The sequence below is a fragment of the Phaenicophaeus curvirostris genome, chromosome 24, assembly GCF_032191515.1.
Source record: "Phaenicophaeus curvirostris isolate KB17595 chromosome 24, BPBGC_Pcur_1.0, whole genome shotgun sequence".
NCBI lineage: Eukaryota > Metazoa > Chordata > Aves > Cuculiformes > Cuculidae > Phaenicophaeus > Phaenicophaeus curvirostris.
In genome coordinates, this window is record NC_091415.1 from 6,224,846 (window position 1) to 6,243,361 (window position 18,516).

At 50.2% G+C, this 18,516-nt stretch overlaps 1 protein-coding gene across 1 annotated transcript in view; it reads left to right on the forward strand.

Moving 5' to 3' along the window:
- The window catches only part of LGR6 (leucine rich repeat containing G protein-coupled receptor 6), a 151,521-nt gene that overhangs the window by 64,071 nt on the left and 68,934 nt on the right, over window positions 1–18,516 (forward strand). The window contains exon 4 of the mRNA XM_069875745.1: window positions 12,269–12,340. Coding sequence (XP_069731846.1) covers window positions 12,269–12,340 — 72 coding nt within the window. The remainder of the gene's footprint in view (window positions 1–12,268; window positions 12,341–18,516) is intronic.

The following is an 18,516-nucleotide window of genomic DNA, read 5'->3' on the forward strand; positions in this document are numbered from 1 at the left end:
ACAGTTCATCCCCAAGGGGATGTTTTGAATTCAGCCGCAATGTGAAATTGTTGTAGCCGGTCCAGTTTATACAGAGCAAGCAGGTACAAACCTGCTCCCAGGATTAGAGAGTATAGGGCTGTTTACTACGTCTTCTGAAGATGTAAAGTATGAATCCTGGCCTAAATCTCAGGACTTAGAGATTTATCCATCTTCTGCATTAGGCAACAAATCAAAGGAACTGAGGGAAAACCGCAGCTCTCCCACCCAATTTCAACAAGAGGAACTTTCTACTCCAGGAACGCAGGAGCTTTTCGAGCCGCTTTTGATCAATGTCTATTTGTGTCAGGCCAAGGTAACTCCTGATGCAGAGTACAAGAGTGATGCCTCCCTTCCAGAGCCAGCACGGCTCCCTGCTCATGGCAGAAGAAGAGGAGCATGCCCCTTCACCTAACCACCCACATGCAGACAGACTCTCTGTCACCCGGCGTGCTCCACTACAGGGCAGCACAGGGAGGGACACACTCACAAGTGACCCCATTGTGAGGAGACACTTGAAGGATCAGATCATTTCCAGCTGGGAAGTGGTTGCACGAAGAATCTTTCTCCAGGCTGTCTTGTGAGAGCCAAAGATGATACCCTCGTGCTTCAGGACATGCCTAAAAGGAGGTTGTAGTGAGGCAGATGTTGGTCTCTTCACCCAAGTGACAAGCGATAGGACCAGAGGGAATGGCCTCAAGTTGCACCAGGGCAGGTTCAAATAGGACACCAGGAAAAACTTCTTCACTAGAAGGGTCCTTAGGCACTGGCACAGGCTACTTAGGGAGGTGGTGGAGTCTCCATCCCTGGTGATGTTTGAAAGACAGGTGGATGAGGTGTTCAGGGATCTGGTTCAGTAGTGGAAAGGTATGGTTGGGCTTGATGATCTCAAAGTACCTTTCTCTGCACTTCTATCATCTCCGTCAAAAAACCAACAGCACTTGAAGGAGGTATCTGTACAGGGAATATGAAGAGCTCGTGAGCAGTGAACTGCTGGGATGTCAAGTATTAAGAGACAGGAGCAGGGAGGAAAGTCCTGCCTCCTTGCTTCAGATAGCAGCAAAGCATGGAGCTTATCAGTCTAGCTCTGTTGAAAATCAAGATGCAAGAAGACCTAGAGAAGGCGAGTCTTCAGAATGACTGAGCTTCCTGGGTAAGCTGGACTGAGCAAGCCAGCAAAGGCTATGAGAAGGGCAGCTGGGCTGGAGATTGACCTGCACCTAGACACCAGCTGTGACACTTCGCACCTCTAAGTGCTGAGCAGGCATTGCCCAGGCCACGCTGCCCCATCTGGGACCTGACCTGCAGGACATGGGGCAGCAGGAAAGTGGCCAGAGGGCAACGGGCAGAAGGAGGAGGAAATGCCAGATTTTCTCCTTGTGGGAAGACCAGAGAAACTACAAGGGTGGTAGAGGAATGTAATTGGGACAATTCAGTCCAGAAGAGACAAGGCTCAGGAGGCAGTGTGGGAATGTCAGGCACAGGGATGGGCAGGGGCTCACACACCGCTGCTCATGCTGGGAGAGTTGAAAGGGACTCCCTTTGCCCATGCTCTCCTCCTGCACCTCTTGTGCAAAGCTGCTCCATGGGCACCACAAATGACCCCAGGGTGTCCTGACACACCAAGGGACAATCTGAACCTCAGAGCCTCTGGCAGTCTCAGGTCCTTGCTCCATCATCTCCTGATTTGCCTCTAATCACCCTGTTCCACTCCCTGTGCCATCCTGCCATTCTCAAAGTATTTCCCCTCACCACCTTCCCAGGTGATCTTCTCACCACCTGCTCTGCATGGACACGTGCCAAGTGCAGGGACCACAGAGCTTTCTCACTGCTGCATCCAGAGCCAGTTCCCACAGGGTGCACACTGCACCCCTCTGAGATGACTGTCCCCAACGGAGGACACGGGACAGGTGTGAACTGTGCCTTGGCAATTCCATGATCGTTGTCCCTGGTTCTCTTTTCACACCTGTGAAAGAGGAGTGTAAACCTTCATGTCGATCCCATGGGTGCTGTCTGTAGCCACTGGGGTGGGGAAGCTCATCCAGGGGGACAACTGCCACCCAAGGACCAGCACAACTGCCACCCAAGGACCAGTACAACTGCTGGGGCTCCTGGTCCTGCATGTGGGTTTGTTTCTGTGACCCAGGTGTGCTGGAGGGATAAAACACTGGCTCCTGCAGCCCAATGAAGCAGAAAAACAAATTGCTTTCTTTAAAAGCAGTGAGAAGGATCAGGAGTCTGGTGACGAAGTAAAGGAACAATGAGCCAGCTAAGGTTACTTAACCTGAGGGAGAGGTGTTTGAGAATGGACATAAACCTTCAAGGGCAAGCAGCTCTGCAATAAGGGAGGAAATAGATGCTCTCCAGTTGTGAAGACAGAACTAGCAGGTTTGGAGATGATGGCATCAGGGCTATTCCAGGTAGACTGCATTTACAAACGTGGCTGCTCTGTCCTGGGCTGGCTGAGAAGTGCCAGGGGACAAGCCTGGCTCCAGCTGGGAATGGCTGCCCCACACAGGACCAGCTGAGCCCTGTAGCTATCCAGGAGCTGACTGACAGCAGGAACAGGGATCTTACCCCTGGTGACAGCGGTGTCCCCTGAGGAGACAGGGATGGTACCTGGGGATGGTAACAGTTTTCATAGTTTAATGTGCTAGGGCCTTAGAGCTGATTGCAGTCATGCATGTGTCCACAAGTAAACTCTCGTGTGCATCTTGGGCTGTCAATGGGCCTGGTGTTTTCCCGGTCTTTCCAGAGAATTAGTTTACGTTTAAAAAAGGATGGGAAACACCCTGGGAATTCCTCCACAAACCTGCCTGTGCAGCTGGTCCTCTCCCTGCCCTCAGAGTGAATCCCAGAGCTACTGGAAGCAGGACCAGATTCTTGGCTCTGCCTCCTGCAGCTTCTTTACTGCACAAAAACCACCTGGAAAGCGGCCATGAAGATAGGCCCGCGCAGAAACCACGCAGGGGTACACCCGGCAAGCAGGTGTGAGGAGGCTTGGAAGAGAGCAAGTGAAGAACCAGGCTGCCCCGCTACCGACAAAATATCGTGACATGGGAATATGCTGAGAACTTCGTGCACCGAGCCTTGGGTCAGCCCCCAGCCAAAGACAAGGCAAGCCTCCTCGGCTCCCTTTAGATGAGTGCACGCTGACGGCAACGGATGCTCAGCAGCTGTAGCTGGTGCTCTGAGGTCTTCTCAACTGATGGGTGCCTGGATGATGCCTTTGCAAAGAGACTTTGCAAGTGTACCTCTCCAGGGGCTTTGCTCTGCAGCATGGCCAACCCGCACCCTCCCCATGGAAGCTGATGCTGCTGGGTCCGTGCTTCAGTGCCAGGATCATTAGAAACCAGCTCCATAGGCTGGTTTATCTCCTCTGCCAAGGTCTTCCTCTTGCAAAATTAGCTTCTTAGTCCATGCTCTCCCTGTCTTGGAGCTTTCCAGGATGGCAGAATATGCTGCTTAATCAGAGACTCTGGAAAACTGGAAACTTCCATGTGCTTTAGACCTCCTCGTGAGCTGCCTGGATGCCCTTCACCTCAGAGTCCTGGCTGGAGCTCCATCAGTTAGGAAGCATCCGTTGCAGCAGGCCATGTGGCTGAGCTTATGTTGTCACAGCTCCACACCATATCCCACCCTCAGACATGTATCCCTCAACAGATGTTCTGCCACCCCATCAGGATTGCCAGGCCTCTTAATTCTTTGGCTGAACATGCAGCAGCAGCGCTTGCTTGCCAAAAAGGAATCCCACACCAAACTCTGCAGGGAAAGCCTCCAAGTACAACCACAACCTGAGCCTGCCTCACCCCAAACTGTTGAGGGCAAAATGCCTGGCTGCATCCTCTGGGCTGCAGCCCCTGCACCCACAGCAGCCAGCTGGTATGGCCCACCCCACTGCTCCATTCCTCAACAAGCTTCAACCAGCCTGTGTGAGAGCTCAGACCCAGCTCTGCCCGCAGCCTGCCCACACAAACCGTGGTATGAGTGCTGCCCAGCACCTGCCTGCACAAGCACGTTGACCCAGCGCTGCCTGCAGCCTGTCCCACCACGCACTGCCTCAGTGGTGCCCATGGCTGGTCTGCATCAAAAGGGAGGCTGGGATGAGCCTGAGAAGAGTGGCCTTGCTCTGCACTTGGCCAGATGGATGCTACCTAATGGCCAACCTCACTAGTCCCTCCTCCTCTTCTCCCTCTGAGCTGCAGTTGCAGCATCTCATTTAGTGGCAGATAGGAATGGTTGGACTTGATGATCCAAGAGATCTTTCCCAACCTGGTGATTCTATGATTCTATGATCTCCTGTGGTCCAGGGCAGGTGCTGACTGGCCTGGCTTGTGAGCACACATCAAAAAAGCATCACCAAAAAAAACCCTGTTGCCCCAGGATGGCAGGTCTGCAGGTGACTTGGGACACTTCAGGAATCCCCAGACAGACTGTACGGCTCTTACCACCCCAAGCTTGTGCAGAACAGAAATGTCTTTGAGACAAAGGGAATGGTGTAGCACATCCACGAGATGATCCCTTGGAGAAGAAAGAGGAACATGCAGAGGTTGGAATGTCTTTAATCCCCATGCATGGGCTCGAGGCACAGTTGCCTCAAGCAACACCAGCCCTTTGACTGTGCTGGTTGAGTCACTTCAGCCTCTCAAGGTGGGGACATTTTCTCATGCACAGGCCTGTACCTCTGAGAGCTGTAAGTCTGCTGAGACTGCCTTATGCAAGGATCCTGGTGTGATGAGACCTGATCCCAGCATTTTTCCGGTTATTCAGGTGTGGTCTCTGCCAACAAACAATCCTCCTATTTCTGAAAATAGAACAGGACCTCTGATGAGTGGAATGCTGCTACAGAAGGCTGCAGACTCTTCAGGAGGGCTAGGTGAGGAAGGAGAGGCGGTGGGATAGCCCTCTTTGTTAGAGACAGTTTTGACAGCCTCGAACTCATTGATGATGATGATAGGGTTGAACGTCTATGGCTGAAAATCAGGTTTACCTAATAGGGCAGATTTTGTGGTGGGAGTCTGCTATAGACCACCCAGGATGAGGAGGCTGACGAGTTATTCTATAAGCAACCGGGAGAAGTCTCACAATCACTAGCCCTTGTCCTTGTGGGAGATTTCAACTTACCAGACTTTTGCTGGAAGTATAGTACAGCCGAGAGGGAAGAGTCTAGGAGGTTTCTGGAGTGTGTGGAAGACAGCTTCCTGACACAATTGATGAGTGAGCTGACTAGAGAAGGTGTCACGCTGGACCTGCTGTTTGTTAACAAGAGAAGGACTTGTGGGAGATGTGACAGCTGGAGGACGCCCGGGGCATAGCAATCACAAGGTGATAGAACTTTCAGTTCTAGGAGAAGCAAGGTGAGGGGTCAGTACAACGGCCACCTTGGACTTCCAGAGGGCAGACTTTGGTCTGTTCAGAAGGCTGCTCGATCAAATTCTGTGGGAGACAGTCCTTAAGGGCAAAGGAGCTCGTGAGGGCTGGACGCTCTTTGAGAAGGAATTCCTGGCAGCACAAGAGCAAGACATCCCTGTGTGCTGAAAAATGAGCCGGCAGGGAAGAAAACCAGCCTGAGTAAAGAGCTCTGGGAGGAAATCAGGAAAAGAGGAAAATATATGAACTCTGGAAGAAGGGACAGGCAACTCACGAGGACTACAAAGATGAAGTGAGATCTCGTAGAGAGAAAATCAGAAGGGCTAAAGACCAATTAGAAATTAGATTGGTCCATTCTGTGAAAGATGGGTAACCCTTCTACAAATAAATCAATAACAGAAGGACCAAGGAAAATCTCCATCCTTTACTGGACGCAGGGGGAACAACAGTGACAAAGGCTGAGGATAAGGCTGAGGTGCTTAATACCTTCTTTGCCTATGTCTTTAATAGTAAGGCGAGGTGTTCCCTGGATACTCAGCCTCAGGAGCCTGTCGACAGGGAGGAAGAGCAGAACAAAGCTTCCTTGATCCAAGAGGAAATGGTTAGAGACCTGCTAGACAAATTAGATATTCATAAGTCTATGGGTTCTGGACGGAATTCACCTGAGAGTATTAAGGGAGCTGGCAGAGGTGCTTGCCAAACCTCTTTCCATCTTCTACCTGCAGTCGTGGCTGACTGGGAAAGTTCCACTGGACTGGAGGCTGGCTGATGTTACATCCATTTACAAGAAGGGCTGGAGAGAGGATCCAGGAAACTATAGACCTGTCAGTCTGACCTCAGTGCCAGGGAAGGCCATGGAGTAGGTCATCTTGGGTGCCATCTCACAGCACACACAGGACAACCAGGGGACCATGCCCACTCAGCATGGGTTTATGAAAAGCAGGTCCTGCCAAACTCACCTGATCGCCTTCTATGACAAGGTGACCCGCCTGATGGATGAGGGAGAGGCTGTGGATGTAGTGTACATGGGCTTTAGTAAAGCCTTTGACACAGTTTCTCACAGTACCCTACTTGAGAAACTGGCTATGGTTGGACTGGTTGAATTCGATGATCCGGTGGGTCATTTCTAACCTGGTGATTCTATGATTCTATGGCTACCCCTGGCCTGGACAGACATACTGTTTGCTGGGTTAAAAACTGGTTGGATGGCCAGGCCCAAGGAGTGGTGGTAAGTGGAGTTAACTCCTGCTGGAGGCTGGTCACAAGTGATGTCCCCCAGGGCTCAGTGCTGGGTCCAGCCCAGTTCAATGTCTTTATTAACGATTTGGATGAAGGTGTCTAGTGCGCTTTTAGCAAGTTTGCAGAAGACACCCTGGGATGAAGTGTCAATCTGCTTGAGGGTAGGGAGGCTCTGCAGAGGGATATGAGCAGGCTGGATCGATGGGCTGAGATTTAACAAGGCCAAGTGCAGAGTCCTGCACTGAATACACAAAATCTCCATGCAGAGCTGCAGGCTTGGGGAAGGATGGTTTGAAACCTGCCTGGCAGAGAAAGACGTGGGGGTGTTGGTTGACAGCGGCTGAACAGGAGCCAGCAGTGGCCCAGGTGGCCAAGAAGGTCAATGGCATCTTGGGTTGTATCAGAAACAGCTTGGCCAGCAGGTCCAGGGAAGTGATTGTGTCCCTGTACTCAGTGCTGGTGAGGCCACCCCTCAAATACTGTGTTCAGTTTTGGGCCCTTCACTGTAAGAAAGACATTGAGGTCCTGGAGCGCATCCAGAGAAGAGTGACTAAAGTCATGAAGGGGCTGGAAAACAAGTCTTTTGAAGAGTGGCTGAGGTAAATCGGGTTGTTTAGCCTGGAGAAGGGGAAACTGAGGGGAGACCTTATTGCTTTCTACAGCTACCTAGAAGGATGTTGCAGAGAGGTGGATATTGGTCTCTTCTCCCAAGTGAGAAGTGATAGGACAAGAGGGAATGGTATCACGCTGCATCGGAGAAGTTTAGGCTGGACATTAGGAAAAAATTCTTAACAGAATGGGTCATCAAACACTGGCAGAGGCTGCCCAGGGAGGTAGATGGTTGAGTCACCATCCCTGGATGTGTTTAAAAAACAGGTATATGAGGTGTTTGGGGCATGATTTAGTTGTAGACAGGTACTGTTGGTGTTGGTGATCTCAAAGGTCTTTTCCAACCTAATGATTCTACTGTTCTAAGAGTTGTGACTTATGCTGGTTCCAGTCAGTCTGTTGTGGACAGCAAGTTGTGTGTCCATGTCTGCAAGCTCCAGGATGGTCACCTGAATCATCCCAATCCAAGGTGACAGTGTGCTATCAAAACTGGGCTTGAGCACGTGCTGGCCTGAACAGATTGTGCTTGTTCTTTTCATCAATGTTCTCAGCTTGTCCAGAAGGCCAGGTGCTGCACTTGCTAGTGAAAATGTCTGCATGGACACAGCTGCTTGAAGACTGCAGATTGCACTCAACAATCGAGAAACTGCACCACCCAGAGTGGGGATCATAGAATCCTAGAATAACCAGGTTAGAATCATAGAATAACCAGGAAGAGGAGTTTTGTTCGAGTTGGAGCCAGGAGCCGATGGAGAGGCAGGCGCAAAGACAGATGTTGATGGAGAAAGGCTGAGGCCGGTGTGATCCATGATCTTAGGGTTGCTGTGATGTTGTGGACTGAGGTCCAGGTTTAGAGACCGTGCCTGTGCCTTGGTGGGTCACCGTGCAGATCCCTGCATCATCGTCCATGCACACAGCCTGGAACGCAGCCTCCTTTCTCAGGGGACCATGAATGCAGGGAGGGAACAGGGCATGCCTAAGGCTTTCAGGGATGTGAAGTCAGGAGATGACTGGTTTACAGACCTTATCCTTCTTTGCAATGCCATTCACATAGATCATGCAGAACATATTGGCCATCCTTGGAGCTGGCCTGGAGCACAGGACTCCTGCTGTGGGTGCTCACCTCATCTCAGTGAGCATTGTCCTCCTTCATCTTGCATGAGACCAGCATCCCAAAAGGGGAAATGCCACCACTTAGAGAACGCTGTGACCTTGCCCCACCTCTCCAGGTGCTCTGCTGTCTTTTGAACTCTTCTGCTATCCTTCTTTTGTAGTGGTATCAGGGAACACCAGTACAGAGCAGCCCCAGGAACCAGGTGTCATAGCAAGGAGATGTGCTCCTGCTAGTGTGTAGGGGCCTCCTTGACATTGTACCACGGTTTAGGTAGAATTACTTGAGCTTTTGACAAATTCATGCTATATGTTGCTGTAGAAAGGGCCTTTTACAAAAACAAAGTATATGCAGGAACGGTTTAACATGACATGTAAGGACTGACTGCAGTGACCAGGGACCTGTCCTTAATATCAGATTGTGAGAAAAGCCATCCTGGGAAATCCCTTGGAAGATGCAGCATGTCTTTTCCTGCTCAAACCTGAGCTCCCAGGGAACAGAGCTGGAGCTTTTCTAAGCTTGAAGCAGCATGAAGAACTTCTTGTTTAATACCAGGGTGGTCCTGTCCCTAGAAAATTATCTAACCCTGTTTGGAACTATTTTTTGGCCTCTCTGTATCGTGCTCTGACGATGAGTTATTGGAATTATTACGTGCCACTATGTGAAGAAACACTGCTTCTTGTCCCTGTCCCAGCATCCAAAAATTTCTCTAGCTGCCCTGCTGTGGTGACAAATAGCACTGTCCAACACGCCAGTGGATTTAGAGGTCTCTGAAGCCTCTTCTTTTAATATCATTCATCTGTGCCAAAATGGCTTTGTTTTGGAATCAGTCCGTGCTGATGGTGGTCTGGAAAGTCTCAGCCTGAGTAACTGGTTGGAGAAGGGACTTGTAATAGATGGGAGGCAGCAGGATCCAGCAGTAGTGTGACAATCGCTTTTGCTTTAATATTGACTCCAGATACTTCCACTGATCAAATCTGAACACTGAGCTCAAATTTCATAGAGCCACTGAGATCCAATGGGTGTTCCACCAGAGCTCCATCTTCCTAAAGCCTCACTCTGTATCTCTCTGCATTCAGCTGTGCACCTTCTTGATTTTCACAGACCTGAATTGTTGCATTTATTCACTGGGCTGCAGGAGCCAGTGTTTTATCCCTCCAGCACACCTGGGTCACAGAAACAAACCCACATGCAGGACCAGGAGCCCCAGCAGTTGTACTGGTCCTTGGGTGGCAGTTGTCCCCCTGGATGAGCTTCCCCACCCCAGTGGCTACAGAGAGCATCCATGGGATCGACTTGAAGGTTTACACTCCTCTTTCACAGATGTGAAAAGAGAACCAGGGACAACAATCATGGAATTGCCAAGGCACAGTTCACACCTGTCCCGTGTCCTCCGTTGGGGACAGTCATCTCAGAGGGGTGCAGTGTGCACCCTGTGGGAACTGGCTCTGGATGCAGCAGTGAGAAAGCTCTGTGGTCCCTGCACTTGGCACGTGTCCATGCAGAGCAGGTGGTGAGAAGATCACCTGGGAAAGTGGTGAGGGGAAATACTTTGAGAATGGCAGGATGGCACAGGGAGTGGAACAGGGTGATTAGAGGCAAATCAGGAGATGATGGAGCAAGGACCTGAGACTGCCAGAGGGTCTGAGGCTCAGATTGTCCCTTGGTGTGTCAGGACACCCTGGGGTCATTTGTGGTGCCCATGGAGCAGCTTTGCACAAGAGGTGCAGGAGGAGAGCATGGGCAAAGGGAGTTCCTTTCAACTCTCCCAGCATGAGCAGCGGTGTGTGAGCCCCTGCCCATCCCTGTGCCTGACATTCCCACACTGCCTCCTGAGCCTTGTCTCTTCTGGACTGAATTGTCCCAATTACATTCCTCTACAACCCTTTTAGTTTCTCTGGCCACTCTCCTGCTGCCCCATGTCCTGCAGGTCAGGTCTCAGATGGGACAGCGTGGAATGAGATGCCTGCCCAGCATCGAGCAGTGCAGAAACATCACAGCTTGTGTCCCGCTCCCCAGACCCCCATGTAGGCACCCCCACAGGGTCTCTGCACTCTTACAAGAGCAGGTCTGTCTTGCCTCAGGTCTCCCAGGATCCTCACCAAACCCAGGCAGTTTCAGCAGTGTTGTAAGCCCTGTTTGTAGGACCAGTTATTGCTGTCCAACCACAGAGCCTTCCTCTCGCTCTCCACACAGCATCCTCCATTTCTCAGCCACTCTCCCACAACAGCTGATCTCTGCACTCCTCCTCGTATCTGCAAGTGCCTTGTGACCCCTGTCTTGTCAACAGAGGCAACAACCTTCCCCTCCCAGCTGCCCTCCTGGCTCTTAGCAATAATGCTGTGTTCTTCATTTGAGAGGGAACTATTTATTAATTTGAGTATGGTCTCTCTGCTGCCTTTTCGTACCACATCAGACCTGTCTTCTCTCCTGCACCGTTTGCCAGGATTTAACATCTTACTAAATAAAGCCAAAATCATTGTAGAAAATGTCTATGCTCTCCTCTCCACTCTCATGGCCTTTTACCTTCTACACAAAAAAATGAGATTGCTTTCCACAACCCATTTTTCATTGGCCTCTACTGGCAGGTGACTGTTTCCCTGCTTATTCTTCTCTGTGCAAACAAATAATTTCCTGGTAAGTCCCCATTTTCTTCTAGAAGTTGAAGAGCTGTGTGGCCTATAGCTCCCCCTTTTTAAGGGTTGTCTGTACAATTGTCTTTTGTCCAACTTGCCTTTCATAACAGACCTCTGACTCCTCTGCAGCAAAGGTAGCACTAGTAGCAATGAAAATGTTTCTTGCTTGCCTCAGGCTTCTTTGGGCTGCCCCTCATTACTAAGGCCACACTCTGTGCCCTTGACGCTGGTAGTAATTATGGCAGCCCTGTAAGAACAATGTCATCTCCAACCACTCCTTGAAGGTTTTGGAAACAGGAACCTCAGCTATATAAAACATTCCCTTCTTTAGGCACCTTCCCCATCCCAGCTACCGTGCTGGGATGTCTCTCTTATCCAGAGGAACATGTGCCCATCATGTCCCAGTTCTGGAAGGAACAAGCAGATTCAGGACAGGGGCTGGTCCAGAGTCCAGAACTTAGCCTTTCTAGAGATGCAGAGATGACAAAACCAGTGAATTCACACGTGTTGCTCCAGGAGGTCAGTGAGAGATAATAGAGGCTGAGCAGCTCAGAAGTACCCCTGGGGTCTGTTTCTGCCCCTGTCTGAATTGCTAGAGCCAGCCAGGCACCCCTGGGGCAGGAGAACTGCTACCCAGTGTCTCCTCCTCTCCAGTCATTTGTGTCACTACCTCATGGTCCTTCTCCACACCCTATGCTCACTTTCATTTCTGGGTCCCTCTTGGTCCTGCCTGTCCAGCCCAGCAGCTGCAGTCACCTGTTCTCTCTGAACCCCTGGGCTAGTTCATTTTTTTTTTTCACAACAGCTCTGGTTTCTGCTGCGAGTTGTGCCAATGCTGGGAAGCGCTGCTGTGGAGCGGCTCCTCACCCATCACGTTTGCAACTGTTCCACAAGCTGAATAAGAAACCTGCCCACAGGCTGGTTTCCAGAGTCCCTGCAGGGCAATGACCACTGCCACACACTGGGAGAAGGTTGTCTTACACAAGTGCAAGTATGGGACAACTCTGGTGTTACTCTGCATCCTCCCAGTGGATCCCCCCTGGCAGCACCAACCTCACCCCAGGACTCTCTGCTGCAGGATCCTGGGCCAGCCTAGCCTGCAGCTCACCCATCTGCAGCCTGCAAGCTTGCTTAAAAGCCCTGGGTGGCCACCGTGGTGCTTTCCAGCTTCCCGAGCTTTCCCACAGGGGTCCAGGATAGCTACAGAAATGAGCAGCAACACCCTCCATTTTGCGTCAGGCTCTTTTTTTTTTTTAAACAAAGTTTTCTTTTTTTCTAATTATAGGATGTTGCAGAACAATCAGCTGAGTCGCATCCCTGCAGAGGCACTGAGAGATCTTCCAAACCTCCAATCTCTGTAAGTCATTAAAATCAATGCTGCGAGTTGCACAGTCTCTTGGGGGCCCTAGGCTTCCCAGCATTGAGTCATTAGTTCCTTTGTCAAGGATGTTCTGTCCCTTTTTCCTTTTCTTTACCAATTAAAGCAAAGATTGCTGTCACTTAGCACAGAAAGGAGGGGAGGGCAGTTTTCAAGGAAGGAACACTCTCTTGGTAGAGGATGTTGAAATTACAGCTCCCCGTGTGTGCATCGTGATGAAAAGGCCACCAGCAGCAATGCATATTTCAAGGAATGCTAGAAAATATCCACCAAGAAGGGGCTTTGTCCTCTCTGCTGTAGACCGCAGTGGGGAAGGGACCTGCCAGGGAGTACAGAGGACACTCTGGTCTATCTACATGCAAACTGGGCTGGGTTACCAGACAGAGAGCAATGTCAGGGTAGAAATGCTTTAAAACACTTTTAGTGATCCAGCCATGAGAAGAAGCTGAGGCTGCAATCGTGATTTTCCTTTAAAGTAACCATAACTGCAGCAGAAATGTGCTGCTGTGTTCTCCAAAGCTCACGTGTCACTAAAATATTTGCAGTTCTCCTGGGCATGGATGTGCTTGCAATTAGGTGCTGGAGGTGCCACTGTGTTTAGGGAAGGTCTCACAGCACAGACAAAGCTTCTAAGAACATTCTGAACTGGGCTGAGCCACTGAGAAACTAACCTTCACCTGAATCCTTAACTTCAGTCCTAGTCCTAGTCTCTCTCATGGCAAAGTTGGCTGGAGGTGGATTCTGGGGGTGCCCACACCAGCCTCCTGCTTGGAGCAGGACTATCCCCCTTAGGTAATGGCCTGGCCTGGGGCTGCTCTTCCTGGGGAAGAAGCTTTTCCTCAGGTGCAGTCAGAAACTCCTGGAGTGCAATATATGGTCTTTACTCTTTCTTTGATCACTTGCTCCAGAGCATGCTGCCCCAGCCAGTGTCCAAGGTGACTGAGCAGAGACCTTCTCCCTTTCCCCAGCACCCTTGGTCCCTTGGACCAACCTCTCTCGGCTGTCATTCCCCTTACAGAACTCCCCTCAGCCTCTCACTCCTGGTCCCCAGCAGTGCACAATAACCCATGCCCAGTCTCTCTGGGCTCCTTCACTCCTCCTCTCCTCACCAACCATCATTTCCCAAGACCAGGACCCAGCTCCCTTCCCAACCTCTCACTGGACAGTACAGCTCTGCTTTAGACATGATTATTTTCCCCTCTTTTTCAAATATCTGAGTCATTTTCCACAAGTTTATGAGACTCTTGTGTATTCATTGCCAAAACATCAGCCAGGCTAGAACACCCATAGGTCACACACAGCATGGTTTCCAAGCATTACTGGTCAAGATATCTGAGACCCACTGTATTCGTGCTGCACAGAGACTATTTTTTTTCCATTCAGAAGGGGAAGTGGCTTTATGGCACAGCTCTGAGTTACCAGACTCGATGGCACTTGGTGGAATATTAACTACCTGCTTTGCAAGTTGGCAACATATGCTAAGCAGGGAGGAGAGCAAAAAAAGGGGGGTGAAAATGGGAGCCAACAGGAACGGAGAGAACTAGACAGAAAGGGATTGTGTGCTGGTTATTTTCTTGCTCTTTCAGATATTTGTATTTGATGTCCATGTTCGTCATCCTGGGACTCAGGCAGGATTTGAAGGGAAAGTATGTCTCAGTAATGGATGAGCTGACAGAGGAGAGGAAAAAACAGTTCTCAATACACAAATCTTTTCTCAGGTTTACAGCAGAAGCAGCCAAACTGAAAGGAAGATGAGAACAATTGTTTTGAATGTAGGTCTCCCCACAGGACTTACAGGCAATTCAATGGATGAGGTGGTCATTGTTTGTAGGAGAGAAGGGGATGCATCTAACCACTGTGAGACAGAGAGGTTGGTACCTACTGCCTGCACAGCACCAGGTTAGAGCTGAAATACAGCAAACACCTAATGTGTCAGTGGACATTCTGAAATAGGAAAGTGAAAAATAATGATACTCCACTTGTCTCCAAAGGTGGCAGCTATCTCACCTTTTGAGTATTCAGAGAGGATGCCCACTGAGATAGGACACATACAGCCAAGTCTAAGTAGCAGTTGGGACTGAAGTGCTGAGTTCCTTTGTGGCACTGCTGGGGTCCAAGGTGGGACCCCAGGCATGAGGTACATGCAGACCTGTACTGAAGTCCCTCTGCTTGCTGGCTGAGAGTGCCAGACACTGCAGGCAGCTGGAAGCTCGTCAGGCTCTGCAAGATGCATACTGTGAGGTCATGCTAGGAGAGCAGAGCAGAGGGGCAGAATCCCCTGTCTCATCCTGCTGGTCCCACTGCATTGGATGCAGTCCAGGACATGGTCAGTTTCTGGGCTGCAAGCTCATGTTGCTGGCTCATGTCGAGCTCCTCATCTCCCAGCACCCTGACTCCTTCTCCTCAGAGCTCCTCCCAATCCATTCTCCACCTAGCCTGGATTTATGTTGCGGGTTGCCCCGACCCGAGTGTAGGACCTTGCCCTTGTTGAACATCATGAGGTTCACCCAGCCCCACCTCACCTCTCCAGCCTGTCCAGGTCCCTCTGGATGGCACCTCTTCCCTCCTGCATGTTCACTGCTGCACACAGCTTGATGTCATCAGCAAAGAAGACCACACCTCGAATACTGTGTTCAGTTCTAGAGAGGACAGTCCAGGAAGAAAGAAACTCTGATTAATATTGTCACTCAGAGAGCAGAAGGAAAGTTATTCCTGCTTTTTATCGAGGGATGATGCACAGGGAAGTAAGGATCTCCCATCCAGCATGACCAAAGAGTGGGTAGCACAGTCAGGGCATGAACTCTACTCTCCAAAGTACCTCGCCCCGAGGAAAGCTTCTTCCACATTGGAGCCCTCTTGCATGCACCCTGCATGCCTTCCCACATAGCTTTTTTTTCGTAGCAGCCTGAACAAGGGACTCCACCTCCAGGGAGAGGAAGCAGTAGCTCTGTGTTAACATCTCATGGGTCCTGATCTCACATCTCTCTCTAGAAGACCAAAAACAAGGAAGGAGAAACACAGGCCAGGTGTCACAAAGACCATGCTTACACTGCTCTCCTTCTGTGGGTCTCCCTCTGCTCTTCCCTTCTGATCTGGCTAAGATAAGCATCTGTCTTCAGTCAAGGAGCCTTCTCAAAGCTGCCAGCCTGTGAGCTTAAGGGGTGCAGGATTTTCCATAGCAAGTGTGGTGTCACTCACAAAAGATGGAACCAGCAATGGGAGGACACTAATTTTAGCTAACCTAGATGAGGCATGCTGGCTCGTAGGAAACCAAAGTTACTGAAGTTCCTTTACAGGCCAGACAGCATGCCAAAAACTTGACTTTAGATTCAGGAAAGTTTAGGTGAAATGAGAGGGTTAGTCTTCCACTGTGGATGCTCTCAAAGAGGATGTTCCCATTGCCCCGTGTGATTTCCCCCTGTATATTTTTTAACCAAGAAAGCTGCAGTTCTGAGTTTTGTCAAATAATATTTCAAACACACTAACGGGTCTTCCTCCTGCAAACTCTGACATCAGTGCTGGGAAGACTGGCAAACCAGGTGAAGGTTTCCAGTCATGCAACATAACTGTGCCAAGGGCATTCATAGGTCTGGGATACCCGTTCCCCATCATTTCATGTGCTGACCCAAAGCTTGGCTGCCCCAGGCTGTCTTACTGTTTATCATCAGGGCGTTCACATGGTCTGGGCCACTCCTCCTCCAGAAGGAGGCATACGCTACAGGGGTTCAGCATTTCCTAACCATGAGGTACTCATTACTTACTCTACCCCATGAGCGCCAGCGAGCCTTAGGAGGCAAGTGTCAAATCCACTCCAATACCCTGCATCCATATCAGACAAACACCCCTCATCATGGGTCCTCTGAAGCTGTAGCCATGCCCCTGGGGCCAGAATCAGACCTACTCCCTGTCACCTACAGGATGTGGAGGCATCACTGCCGGGAGCCCAAGCTGTCAGGAAGAAGACCTTGGTGGGGATCACTAGGTGAATATAAAGAGGAATTTGGATTTCAAAAGAAAAGAATACAAAGCTCTGAAGACTGAACCTCCTACCAAGTATGAGGGAGCTCCTTCCCAGAAGCCTTGCTTTATCTGGGAAGCATGTTGGGAAGCCCAGTGGGGAGGATTAGAGAGAACATGCACACCTGGTGGCAATACTCTGAGCCCTGCAAGGGGTGCCAAGGCTTTACGTAATGCTCTGATCCAGTTGTGATCCCTGGCAGAGGATCTCGTTACCAGTGGTTTATAGGTGCAGTTACAACATACGTGTGTATTCTGGAAGAGTCGTGTGTCAGTCTAATTAACGACTTTGTGGTTTGTGAGCACTTACCTATAGAAGATGGGCACTATGTCTGTTCCTCTGCCAGGCAGAAGGAGCCCAAGGTATTTCAAAGCAAGCAGGTGCTATAAGTTATAATTACCAGGCTTGAAGAGGTAGAGAAAGCAAAGAGAAAAGAAACCTGATGGATTGAGAGATCAAGATAAGCTCTTGGGTTTTCTTTTTCAAATACTTATGGAAAGTGATGAGAGTGGATGGCTCTTTCTGGAGTTTCTTGCAGATCAGCACTTTGGGAAGGTGCTTAGTGTGTACCTCACTCATCTGGGTGGGTGCTGCCTGCAGCAGTTTGGAGAGGGAAGGGGGGATATGTGCCAGCCAGAAGAGTATCAGAACTTTTCTAGTATGGGTGACTATCTGGTGGCCTCAGGACAGTCATGACAGCTTTTCTCACCTGTCTGTGAGGCCAGGGGCTCCAGGAGGATAAGATTTCGAAGTGCAGCTTTCCTAGAGTAGTTCAGGTCCACAATACTAGCCTGTACTTTCAGCCTGATGATCTTATTTCTAGAGTATAGCCATGAATCCCAAAGCTCTGCATTTCCTTGGAGTTTCCTCTTCCAGCCTAGGGAGGAACTGCACTCATAGCTAATTAGTGGGATTTTGAAAGGCTTTGGGCATCCCAAGGATGGTTGCAGGTTTTCTGACCTCGTAAGACATGGCAGCATAGGCACAAAGCTTACAGGGTCAAGTTTCTCCCTGCTGGATAAAGGCATCCACTTGTTTGTCTCCCACCCCATGGCAGCTCATTTCTCCTCCCACAGAGGCTGCGTGTCACCTCATGTAGAATCCAGACCCCAAGAATACAGACATAATGGACATGGAGTTCCTGATACATAAAGTCATCTACCCCTCAGTGGGACATCAGCAGTGTGGAAGGCTCCAGCTTATCTCATCTCCGTGTGTCTGAGCAGCACTCTTTAGTCAAGACAGAGAAGCAGATGCAGTGAGGGAGAAACTCATCTGGGAAGCAGGCACCTGTCTTCGGCAATGGATCACTCACAGCAGTGCCTGGTCCTCTTCATTCACAGCTGGAGAGAGACATAGTAAAAATGGAGACATCTGAGTGTAGCTAAGGTGACTTCTAGCTGCGACACCCACCTCTGTATCAAACACAATGTCCTCATTAAGTCCTTGGTACCTGGAGCACGGCATGTGTATTAGGGAGTTAACCACAGCTCTAGCCCATCCCTTAGCCTTTATGTGCAGGGATTTGTCCAGCAACATCTAAAGATCTGGGAACCCTGCTCCAGAGGAGAGAGAACATGTAAAAACATAGTCCATAAGTACTAAAATTTGGGATAAGACATAACAAGAAGTCTGGTGCCTTGGCTAAAGGTCTGCATAGCCAATAACATAATTTCTGCCTTGTCCAAGTGATCAGCAGCAGCACCCAGGGCCTTGGACCAGTCTTGACAGTGGGATTTCCCTGCAGCTGTTTCTGCTCCAGCAGCCTCCAGTGCAATGACCCCATACCCCACTCCTCCCTCGCATTTGCAAACACAGAAACCAGTTGTGGCACGTGAGACTCGGAGAAGGGTTCCCAGCCACTTTTTCAACAAATGCCCCCATTGTATTCACCTTCTCTCTGCCATCTACCTCTTCCATCTCTCTGTCATGCCCTGCTCCACGATGTCCCCTTTCCCCAATAGCAGCATGAGGACACCTCAAGATCCTGCACCACGAGGCTGGGCTCTTCTTACCTCCTCTTCACAGCGCACTTGGAGTTTTCTCTGTTCCCTGGCAAGATGTACCATAATGCTAACAAACACTGGCTTCCATCCTCACTGGCAGTTTGTCAGCCCTGTATCCCAAATGGATGGAC